The 13016-nt window shown below is 38.7% G+C and overlaps 1 protein-coding gene across 2 annotated transcripts in view; it reads right to left on the reverse strand.

Annotated features, from left to right (window-relative positions):
• zgc:66479 (uncharacterized protein LOC327541 homolog) overlaps positions 1 to 13016 on the reverse strand; it is a 29249-nt gene that overhangs the window by 14823 nt on the left and 1410 nt on the right. For both annotated transcript variants that reach the window (XR_009807119.1, XM_061903241.1), the window contains exons 2-4: positions 6419 to 6873; positions 5693 to 5846; positions 2 to 359 (exon numbers count right to left, since the gene is read on the reverse strand). Coding sequence is in view for 1 of the 2 variants with exons in the window: in XM_061903241.1 (XP_061759225.1) it covers positions 24 to 359; positions 5693 to 5846; positions 6419 to 6873 (945 nt within the window). In the remaining variant the exon portion in view is untranslated. The remainder of the gene's footprint in view (position 1; positions 360 to 5692; positions 5847 to 6418; positions 6874 to 13016) is intronic.

Raw genomic sequence — 13016 nt, forward strand, 5'->3', positions numbered from 1 at the left:
CCTTTCTTGCTAGTATGTTCTTCTTATAGTTCCTCTGGATAATCAACCTCATTTTCTTCAGAATCAAATATCCCCTCATCCTCCTCTTTTTGACCAACATTTTCTTCTACAGCCACCTCCTTTTCTTGCTCATTGTCATCGTCATCAACCAGTTCTTCCACGATTGGCTCCTCCTCTTCTGCATGGGATGCGTCAGTTTGTACCATTTCTGGAGAAGGAAGTGCTTGGTCACTTGGCTCATCGGACTCAGGCTGTGCATCCACAAGGTTTGACTCCGCCTCTTCTATAGCCTCTTCTACAACCACAGGAGCTTGTTCTCCCTTTGTTTGTTCCGATGTAGCATAATCATTGCCCACCATCTTAAAGAGAAGGAAAAAAAGTGCAGTATGTCCTAATCTGTGCAACATAAAATCTTGAAATAAACTTCGCTCAAAGTGTGAATGGATGCACGAGGGGAATGTTTGTAAACTTAGTTGTATTAAATTTTGTGTAACGACGTGTGCACAATGCCGCATGTCATCTGCCACAAGCTCTGCCGGTACCTCCGCTAAAAGCGCCCCTGCTTGCCCTGCACGCAGGGCGTCCACGCGCCTGCAAGGCTGCAGGCAATCATCAATCAGCGCACCTGATGTGTTGCACATGTATCGCTCTTGTTTCATGGTGCCGTTTACTGTGATTAAGTTTCCTGGTCCATTCGTTGAAAACCACTATTTTGTCCTAGCCATGACTGTCCACAAACCAACTACAAAGAGCTGCTGTTTTTTTTACCTGTTGAGTTGATTAAAACAGCTAGTTCCAAATAATCAAGGTAACTGAAATGCTTTAGAACAGCTTGAAAAATTTGGAATGGTGTATAATTTCCCATGGACTGTGACAGTTTGCTAAGGGTATGAATCATTTTGGACATGCCACTTTTTGTTCAAATGTAAATAAAACCTGAGAAACATTGTACATTGTTTTATTATCTTCTGGCGCATGCCTGTGCAATTTCCAATCAAGACAAAACTTTCTGGTTGAATAAAAGTAACTTTATGTCAAAATTTGCCAGTGGTATGAATAATTTTGGGCTTGACTGTATATATAAATACACACGTATACATGTATAATTATACTATATTGTATATATAGACATAGATCAAGTAGTGCTGTGCAATACAATTACATATATATATATATACTGTATATACAGAGAGAGAGAGATACACATATACATCAATTATATGTATAAATATCTATAGATATATATAAATATATATATACACATAACATACATACATTATATAAATACAGACATATGTATATATACATATATAGATACACAGATAAATAAATGATATAGATACACATAAAATATGTCTATATAAATATATAGACATATATATTTTTTGTGCATGCATGTATATATTTGTGTATATATATATATATATACACAAACATATACATGCACGCACAAAAACACAACGATATATATATAAGGAGTGTGCGTCTCTACCTTAGATGGCGATTCAGTATGAACCCATACCCTGGTAGCTACAATTAAATACAAAGAAAGAAAGAAAGCAAGCAAGCTGAACATCAAGTAGAGCTGTTATAACACCATAGTAACACAATTGCAAGATACAATTAAGTGCCACCAGGTAAATTAAAAACAGCAACTTCAATGTAGAAGCTCAAATACTTAATTTATTTAATTACTATTTCGAATGCATTATTAAAATTATTCAGTCATCATGTCTTTTATAATGATTGTGAACGATAGTGCAGTTCCCCTTTGAGTGGCATTTACTTGAAACTGTATAACTCTTGTTAGTGTGCATGACTTTGAGAGACTTTTGAGGATGACTTGTTGTGTTACAAACATTTTTGTGTGGTATTGCTTCTTATTTGTAATTATTCCACGCTGGTTTGTTATGTGTTTGCAATCCAAAGTGACAGCGTGTCATAATTATGATAATCAGCTAGATAAGAAAATACCGGAAGCAGTATCATTGGTCCAGAATCTTTACGGTCCTGAAGGACTGATCCAATTAGAAACCGGTCCTAAAATATACCAGTACTCAGTATGCATCCCTAATGAACAGTGTAAAATTGATGTGATCACACAGACTTGTGGCTAAGCCGGAGCTGGAAGTAATTCAAATCAGTGTTCTCTTGTCTTGCCAGTTGATAGGTCAGCTAGCATTAGCAACCTTAGATCCCTCAGCGCCAGCTTGAGTGGCTCGATGCCCTCACAACAGGTGAGTGCTCAGATTAGTCGTGTTGCCGCTACTTTATCGCTGCTTTCCAAACGTTAAATATGGCCACACTTTTATCCAACAGACCAATTTTTTTTCCAAACCTTAACCACACTCTAGATTTAATAATCGTGGTTTCTTTGTTTTATAAACAATTTTGGTGCTGTCTGCTATGTTGCTGTTTCAGTTGCAACCGAAAACGGTACTCACATATTACGTCATCACAGAAGCGGCTATATTTTGTTTTAGATATACAAGCAACCAATTCATGACTTTCCACCGGATATCAACTGATCCATACTATATATAGATCGATCCAGAGGGTCGACAAACGATGTATTCATACCTCTAAAGTTAGACTCGGATATTGGTTGGGATGGGACTTGATAAGATTTTTCCAGTTACGAATCCATTTTCAATTCTGCTTAACGATTCGGTTCTTTAACAATACTGTAATCAATTCTTATTTAAAAAAAAAGAAATAAAAGGTGAATTAGCTTTAATTTATTTTAGTTTAGAAGTAACATGACCTTACAAAGCCGACAGACATGTCACATACGTAGCAAAGCAAATGAAGGTGCTTTTTTGAAAAAAAATGTAATAAATAAATGTTCTTCTGTAGAATTCAACAAAATAAATGTGGAAATTACACAAGAATGTAACATTTGGTAGCATGGGATATTAACTTATTACATATAAAGTGAGATATGTCAAGCCTTTACTGGTTATAATTTTGATTATTGTGGCTTACAGTTTATACAAACCTTGAATTGAAAATGAGGTGTTTCAAAAAGTGTAAGCCAAGATCATGACCATGAAAAAGCTTGACATACTTCACTTTGCATGTAGTGAGTTAATATCACATATGAGTTTCACATTTGAAATTAATTGGTGACATGAATGGACTTTTACACCATATACTAATTTTTGAGTTCCACCTGTTTAATTTAAGGGCATTCAATCGATTGCAACTGGACTGCTTGGTTTATCTTAGAAGACATTTTGCCTCTCATCAGAGTAGGCTTCATCAGTTAATTGATTGATTGAAACTTTTATTAGTAGATTGCACAGTACAGTACATATTCCGTACAATTGACCACTAAATGGTAACACCCGAATACGTTTTTCAACTTGTTTAAGTCGGGGTCCATGTTAATCAATTCATGGTAAATTTTTAGATTGGTTTAGAAATGGTCTAGCGGCTGGTGTCACAACCCCAAATATTTATACAAGGATAGTTTCGCCCTATCACACTGAGAAAAACGACTGCTTTGATGCAAACAAAGTAATCCCACCCATCAATGCCAACGACAGTCGTTGAAGTGTAATTTCCCCTCGTTAGTATTGAGTTATTGTGTGGCAGACCGATCGCTGTGGGGTGACAATTACCACTCCAAAATAGTCGGAATCAACCATGTTAGCATTCCATTTAGTTGTAAACAAATGGCAGGAAAATTGAAATCAGAATCATTCTGGTCACCCTTTGTGACCAGAAGGTATCTAACTCCCGTTATTTGTTGGAGGCTAAATTGGAGTCTTTCAGGAGTATAATATGATGACTGAGAGAAAATCTGGTGGGAGGAAAATATCAAACTTTTCTCTAACTACAATTGAACATTTACCTACCAATTAGGGGTTTTGTAGTGCAGCAAACTGACCACAACATTAGTCGCTGCTTGGTGACATTAATCGAACAGCTTACGTGAACTGGAGCGGGATTTGTCCCCCTTGGAGTCAGTCAGAATCTCTTTCTAGTCATTCTCAAAAATGAGAAGGTATTCATTTCGATTGAACAAATAATAGCGTTAACATGATAAGTGGTGAGTTAGTACCTCTTGTATTCAGATGACGTGCTAACGTTACTGCAGCTGGGATGAGATTGGAGCGGTTCAAAACGCGACTTTCATTTGTAATTATTGCATGATGTGTGTTCAAATGTTTCAGCATATTGCTCGTGTGTCCTCCTATTGATAAAATAGCAGCCCTATAATTGTTACAAGTAGCTCTATTGCAATTTTTCTCGTTAAATGTTAGCGTTTGTTCCAATCAGGCACCGCCATCTTGAGATCTGAAACTCATTTCGGCCGCTTGTAACCGTGATCTTATCCTTTCGGTCATGACCCAGAGCTCATGACCATAGGTGAGGATGGGAACGTAGATCGACCGGTAAATTGAGAGCTTTGCCTTCCGGCTCAGCTCCTTCACCACAACGGATCGGTACAACGTCCGCATTACTGAAGACGCCGCACCGATCCGCCTGTCGATCTCACGATCCACTCTTCCCTCACTCGTGAACAAGACTCCTAGGTACTTGAACTCCTCCACTTGGGGCAGGGTCTCCTCCCCAACCCGGAGATGGCATTCCACCCTTTTCCGGGCGAGAACCATGGACTCGGACTTGGAGGTGCTGATTCTCATTCCGGTCGCTTCACACTCTGCTGCGAACCGATCCAGCGAGAGCTGAAGATCCCGGCCAGATGAAGCCATCAGGACCACATCATCTGCAAAAAGCAGAGACCTAATCCTGCGGTTACCAAACCGGAACCCCTCAACGCCTTGACTGCGCCTAGAAATTCTGTCCATAAAAGTTATGAACAGAATCGGTGACAAAGGACAGCCTTGGCGGAGTCCAACCCTCACTGGAAATGTGTTCGACTTACTGCCGGCAATGCGAACCAAGCTCTGGCACTGATCGTACAGGGAACGAACCGCCACAATAAGACAGTCCGATACCCCATACTCTCTGAGCACTCCCCACAGGACTTCCCGAGGGACACGGTCAAATGCCTTCTCCAAGTCCACAAAGCACATGTAGACTGGTTGGGCAAACTCCCATGCACCCTCAAGAACCATGCCGAGAGTATAGAGCTGGTCCACAGTTCCACGACCAGGACGAAAACCACACTGTTCCTCCTGAATCCGAGGTTCGACTATCCGACGTAGCCTCCTCTCCAGTACACCTGAATAAACCTTACCGGGAAGGCTGAGGAGTGTGTATATATATCTCAATATATATCAATTATTATATCGCATAGCACTCTATGGTCTATAAATTTACTATAGCTGCACACATAGTACATTAGTAAAACATGTGTAAGAAAATTTCCGATCGGTAAGAAAGTGTGGGGCATAAGCAAAACATATTTGAGCTTCAGTGTCTACTAAAATGTTACATCTAATACAAAGCCCCCATTAGTATTGGTTGTATGGATTTAAGCAGGATGTGAATCTAATAGAGTAATTTATGTCAGGCAATTAGTTCATTTACTGAGATGAAAAGTTAATGATGTTCCCTCTGGTGATACAGAGAACGGAGAAGCTAAAGAGATGCCATGTAAGGATTTAGTTCTCTGCTTTTGAACTTAAAGTATCATCCCACAAGAGAAAAGGAAAAAAAAAACTACATTTTTAATCTGGATTCAGCCAGTTCAAACCTAATTTAGTTTGTTTTGTATTACCTCTGTGACCTGTCTCTGTACGTTGTCGAGCTGAGCCCTGAGGTCTAAATGAAGGGTTTGGGCGGCCGATTTCTGATCTTGAATGCTGATACGAACTGCATTGATCTGCTCCTTCATGTCCACCAGCTGAGAGTGTTCATTCGGCAGCAATTCTCTGCCAACAAAGCATACAAATGTTATTAAGATGTTATTCTTACGGCAAAAAAAGATATAATGTATGTTATCCTGTGGGCTGCATTAAGACTAAAGCTTTCAAACGCTGCATACTAATATATATATATACACACAAACAGTTTATACATGTATATAAGCACGCACACACACACACACACGTACGTACGTATATATATATATATATATATATATATATATATATATATATATTTATACATACATAGATAGATAGATAGATAGATAGATAGATAGATAGTACTTTATTGATTCCTTCAGGAGAGTTCCTTCAGGAAAATTAAAACATGCATGTATATATGCATGTACATATAAATATATATATATATACACACGCATGCTGGCAGGTTGAATTCAGCCCACGGGCTATAGTTTGGAGATTCCTGGTTATACAGAGCATCATCTTTTCATAATGTGGACATGAGGCCTACCAAGGGTGACCTGGAGCCAGCAGGGCTTTGACAAAACAAACATAATGTTATGGTTCAGAGGAGGGGAGCTATTTCCCCTTGTGCATAAAAAGCTGCTTTTGCCTACCTAAGAGTCACCATCTCTGCTGTGTTGGCCTCCAGCTGAGTCTTGTAGGAGCCCAGCTGCAACTTCAGGTCAAGTAGCTGTGCGGCCTGCTCCTGCAGGGTGTCTTTCAAAGGAGCAACCTCATCCAGTTTGGCATCTGCTTCCTCCAGGTGCCCTGTAACAGCTTGAACTTGTTGAGATAGGCCCTCCAACTGAAGCCTGACCCCATTAAACTGTTCGGTCTTCTCCAGTAGCGCCACCTGCAGCTGGCTCAGCTGCTCTGCAGACACAGCGGTCTGCTGGATGTCAGCCAGGCGGGATTTCATCTCGGTGTGGAGCGACAGCACCTGAGCCGGGAGGTCTGATGTCTTGAGCTGGTCTGCGGTAGCCAAGGCCTCGGCCACCTGTTTTTGGGCCTGTGTGTATGACTCTTCCAAGGCATTTAGGCGACTTTCCAGACCATCTGAAACATGCACCTGCAACAAGATGCATAATTAGGGATGTAAGCAGCAAGCTACTTTAAGGCAGACTCACTCTCGGCCACATGTTTGCATGTACTGTTTTGATTGATTGATTGAAACTTTTATCAGTAGATTCCACCATTCAGTACATATTCCATACAATTGACCAGTAAATGGTAACACCCGAATAAGTTTTTCAACTTGTTTAAGTCGGAGTCCACGTAAAAAAAATTAATAGTAACTGTCACTTGTTACTATGAATTTACTATGAAAAAATTCATAGTAACTGATAATTCCCTTACTTTGTGGATTATTTCCAGCGTTATTTATATTGTGTGAGCAACAGTTGTCATTAGGAACATGCGAAAGAGGGATGACAGCATTTAGTCAAGGGATTTTTTAATGATATTTTTTCTACATTTAAAACACTTTCCTGCAGTCTACTTAATATGTGATGGGGGTGCTTTGGTCAAAATGTTGCATGCTTTATGTTTCACAGACCATCTTCAAGCCGCTTTCTGACGGTCTCTTCAGAATGCGCTGTTTTGTGGGCAGTCTTATTTATGGGCCGAAGCCCTCCTCCAGGACTAGCCCGCTCAAATTAGTCTCCACTCTGGCAAGCATGTTGTAGATTTTTGTATTTTTACATATGCAGCCTAGTGACAAATATGTTAGAACAGTTGAGGGGAAACTTGGTTCTCCAAGTACCACCATAATGATCAATATTCAAATACAGTAGCGTTTTCGTCCTAAGTATTCATCAAAAACTGGTACTTTTCAGAGGCGATATAGTGCCAAACATGATTCATTAGTATTGCGGTTCTATACTAATGCCGGTATACCGTACAACCCTACTTCAGAAACAGTTGCGTTTACCTTTGTTTTCACTCGCAAAAACTTTCTTGCTAGCAAGTTCGCTACTAGCGACGCAACTTTGTTTACTGTTTTTGCTCATTTCCCACTACAACTTTTTGTCTGCTGCTTGGTATGCGTAGCAGGTCGCTACATTTGTAATTTTCAATTTGCTGGTATGAACGGATTAAAAGCGTCCTACCTTCATGCTGCTGCTGATGCTGCCTGTCCTTTGCATCCCGAGAATACAAACGCCGCTCCAATGCGACCCAAACATAACATTAACAAGCATATCTTATATATGTGGCCACTGTAAAATTATACACAGTTTGAACAGTAACACTGTGTTTTAATATAGGAAAACTCACTAAAGTCACAAGTAATCAAACGGCTTTTCAAAACGGCTTGTTTGGAATAATACAAGTTTATTTTATATTTTTTGTTAGATTTCACATTTTCAGGATTTGTAAGGGGGGCCCAAATACCGTATTTTTTGGATGATAAGTCCCTCCGGAGTATAAATCGCACCGCATAATAAAGCAGGAAAAAATCATATATAAGTTGCACTAGAGTATAAGTCTCATTTTTGGGGGAAATATATTTTGATAAAATCCAACCCCCAGAATAGACATTTCAAAGGCAATTTTAAAATAAATAAAGAATAGTGAACAACAGGCTGAATAAGTGTACGTTATATGACGCATAAAAAACCAACTGAGACCGTGCCTGGTATGTTAACGTAACATATTATGGTAAGAGTCATTCAAATAACTATAACATATAGAATATGCTATATATTCACGGAAGTAGTAGCAGGTAGCATGTTTTTTTTCTCACAATGCACTCCTGCTTTGACCCGCTCCGCCAAATATTTATTGGTTGTTGTGTGTGTGCGGGACGATTGCTGATACGCCTAGTCTCTCACGTGAATGAGATAAATAATATTTGTTATTTTAAGGTAATGTGTTAATAATTTCACACATAAGTCGCTCCAGAATATAAGTCATACCCCCGGCCAAACTATGAAAAAACTGTGACTTTTAATCTGAAAAATACGGTACACAAAAACAAGGACCAATAGGTAAGAAAGTTGGTTTTGCATTGTAGCACCCTTTTGAAGGGCACACGTTTATTTTGTGCTTGGATGTACTGGCGAATGAGTAAGCATGCATTGGTTTGAATTGTTTGAGTATTTGTATTTATTTCAATTATGTGATGTGGCAGCTGGCATTAAGAACTGGTAAGGTGGAATTTTGGAAACACATCGATCAAATGACAAGTCTATAATATATGCTAGTTTGCTATGTGGGTTTTGGCTTAGTCCATCATAACAAATATTTATATCTATTTGTATTAGGAAATGATCATTACAAACTGGTAAGGAGTTATTATATGACTCGGTTACATTGCATGCATGCAAGTGCATGCTTCCAGCTCACTTCCTTTAATCGTGTCAGAGTAGAGAACGTGTAAGTCCGGATCAGTGCGCTTAGTACCCAAACATGCCGAACATTAGGTGTTAGGCGGGATCAAGCGTGGTTCGATTAATCTAATGTAAGTACACCCTTATTACAGATGCAATACATTGCTTCTGAGCCTGACCCAACCCCCAAAAAACATCCAAAGAGGCTGAGGGAACCTGTAACTGTGTAGGTAATAATGGTTAACTGTGTAGGTACTAGTGGTTAACTGTGTAGGTACTAGTGGTTAACTGTGCCCCCACTCCATGTCACCTGTGCTACAATGAAACCTCTACATCACAGTTGTCTGCAACATGTTTGAACAAAGATACCAGGGGAGAGTGGTCCTGTGAATCAGTTATCTTTGATTCGGTGTGAATAATAACAGCGGATAATTTAAATAATAGATAATTTACAATTTAACCATTTAATTTAAAATTTTAAAACAATAACTTTTCACATGCCAGTACATGCCAACATTGCCATCGGTAAGATGTATGTTTATTAGCCAATAACTGATTGAGATAGACATACACTCATCCAGTCCTGTTCAAGTAGTGGGGACGAGCTGTGATGCCAGCCAGGGGGGTCGTGTGTGACCCCTGGGAACATGCTTTATCAGTATCAGGCCGTCTCATGCTTAAAACCCAGCTTTGAAAAGCTGTGCACTGCAAAACGTGTTCATTGAAGCCATTATTCCTGACTTCCTTATTTTTATTTATCAAAAAAACTGAACAGATCGTTTTGATTTTTGTTTTGTATGGTAAAGGGTTTTATATATCGTGCTGCTGTGTTAACATTGTAAATACATTTTAATGTATTGTTATTTATTAAATAAATAAATAAATGGGTTGTACTTGTATAGCGCTTTTTTACCTTCAAGGTACTCAAAGCGCTTTGACACTACTTCTACATTTACCCATTCACACACACATTCACACACTAATGGAGGGAGCTGCCATGCAAGGCGCTAACCAGCACCCATCAGGAGCAAGAGTGAAGTGTCTTGCTCAGGACACAATGGACGTGACGAGGTTGATACTAGGTGGGGATTGAACCAGGGACCCTCGGGTTGCGCACAACCACTCTCCCACTCGCATTAAGTTTCTTTAGTTTTATTTTTCAGTATCAAATAGCTCAAATCGGTCAAAATTGTTTTGAGTTTAAATAAGGATTAATGTTTTTATTTTTATTTCAAGCAGATTGATGCACTTACAATGTTTTCTGTTAAAGACCAAAAATCTATGTTAATAAAGTTATTATCTATTGTAAATTAACCTATTTTCTTTTTTGTTGCTTTCTTTAATAAGGACATAATGTTAAGTTAAGGTGTACTTAAAACTATTCAATGGAACAATTACACTATTTATAGTCCCGGCGGAGAGTGGGGGCCACACAAGGTTTTCTTCTTTTTGGGGGGTGCGTACCAGAAAATAATTGAGAAGCATTGCAATAGTCACATGTAATATTATTCTACAGACATTGAACATAATAAGGCTTTGTTGATCTAACTAAACTAAAAGTCAATATAAAAAGGCATTTTAAGTAGGGCTGCAGTTATCAATTATTTTAGAATTTGAGTAAACGACTGTTTGTTTGAATAATCGATAAACTATATTATTTTGCATCAGTGTGTATTTTAGGTCAAATTGTTTAAATTAACAAATATTGTTAGGCTTGCTAGAAATGTCATTATTTTAATAATTATTGCACATCAACAACATTGAAATTCCACATTAAACATGTTTGCTATAAAACAATATGTATATACAAATGTTTACATCAATTTTCCACTGGGGGGTGGGGTTGCCCACATACTGTATGCGGTCCTCTCCATGGGTTTTCATAGTCATTCACATCGACGTCTCACTGGGGTGAGTTTTTCCTTGCCTCGTTGTGGCTTGTGCAGCCCTTTGAGACACCTGTGATTTAGGGGTGTATAAATAAACATTGATTGATTGATATATAATCTTGCCACTCATTAAATGATTAATCAAAGCATCAAAATATAAAGTGCAGCTTCATTATAATTTAATTTATTGATTTGAACGAATAATTGTCGCAGCTCTAATTAAACTTTTTGTTTTCTACCTTTATATTGAACCACATATAAGCTTTGGGGGTTTTTACAAATATGGTGAACAAGACCCATCTGTCATTTATCAGTGAACTTTGACCCTACATAAGGTTTTTCTCACCTGGAAGAATGAACATAAATGTATGTGAACTAGCAAGGTATCACTTTCCCAATACTTTGTAGCAAAAAAACATTTTAATCTTCCATATTTTCAGGGAAAAATGTTAGTCTTTTTCATAACAATACACCACTTTGGCCAAAGGACATTTCTATTTGATCAATATTTGAAAAATGTTAAGTTGACCTCAACATTATATACATACATGCAATAAAACAAGTCCAAATGAGTCATAGCTGAATTATTTTCCTTCAGGCAGCAAAGAGCTTCTGTCCTTGTGTTCCATTGCCATTTCAACCACTGACTAAATTTAGACTGAGCACACTACTGCTACAATTTGTTATGGTTATTAAAGGCCTACTGAAACCTACTACTACCCACCACGCAGTCTGATAGTTTGTATATCAATGATGAAATATTAACATTGCAACACATGCCAATACGGCCTTTTTAGTTTACTAAATTACAATTTCAAATTTCCCGGGAGTTTCGTCTTCGAAACGTCGTGTAATGATGACGTGTACGTAAGATGTCACGGGTTTTTAGGAAGTATGAGCGCTGCACACACACACACAGCTAAATGTCTTCTGCTTTAACGGCATAATTATACAGTTTTTTTTACATCTTTGTTGCTGAATCTTTTGCAATTTGTTCAATTAATATTGGAGAAGTCACAGTAGAAAGATGGAGTTGGGAAGCTTTAGCCTTTAGCCACACAAACACATGGTGATTCCTTGTTTAAAATTCCAGGAGGTGAAACTTTCCTATGGATCAGAGCGCGGTCAAGCCAACATGGATTCCGACCACATGTCAACCAGCAGGTTTTGGTGAGAAAATTGTGGTGAAAAAGTCAGTTCTTACCGGAGAAAAGCTGAGCTTGTGCCGTCCATAGCTGCCGTCGACTCCCCTGAGACACTGCGCGTCAAGACACCCGTGGAGACACCCTTCCGACTATCAGGTAATATTAAACTCACTAAAACACTAGCAACACAATAGAAAGATAAGGGATTTGCCAGAATTAACCTAGTAAATGTGTCTAAAAACATCGGAATCCGTCCCAATGCAATTACGTTTTTTTTTTAAACTTTTTTTTTTTCTAGTGCGTCGCTATCAATATCTTCAAACATGAACCTTTCATCCTCGCTCAAATTAATGGGGAAATTGTTGTTTTCTCGGTCCGAAAAGCACTTTTTGTTGGAGGCTCCCATTAAAAACAATGTGAATATGTGAGGAGCCATCAAACATGTGATGTCATCGTCTGCGACTTCCGGTAGAGGCAGGGCATTTCTCTTAGCACAGAAAGTTGCGAACTTTATCGTGGATGTTCTCTACTAAATCCTTTTAGCAAAAGAATGGCAATATCGCAAAATGACCAAGTATGACACATAGAATGGACCTGCTATCCCTGTTTAAATAAGAAAATCTCATTTCAGTAGGCCTTTAATATTGTTTATATCAGGGGTGGGCATTACGTCGATCGCGATCGACTGGTCGATCTCGGAGGGTGTGTCAGTCGATCTCAAGCCAGGCATTAAAAAATATACATAAAAATGAGCAATCATCAATCATACCAAGACTTCACTTTCGTCAGTTGTTTGACATTCTCGGCACCCGAGGATCTTGTGAAATGACGCTCGCTGCTGCGAGCTCT

This window comes from Nerophis ophidion, linkage group LG06, assembly GCF_033978795.1.
Source record: "Nerophis ophidion isolate RoL-2023_Sa linkage group LG06, RoL_Noph_v1.0, whole genome shotgun sequence".
Classification (NCBI taxonomy): Eukaryota; Metazoa; Chordata; class Actinopteri; order Syngnathiformes; family Syngnathidae; genus Nerophis; species Nerophis ophidion.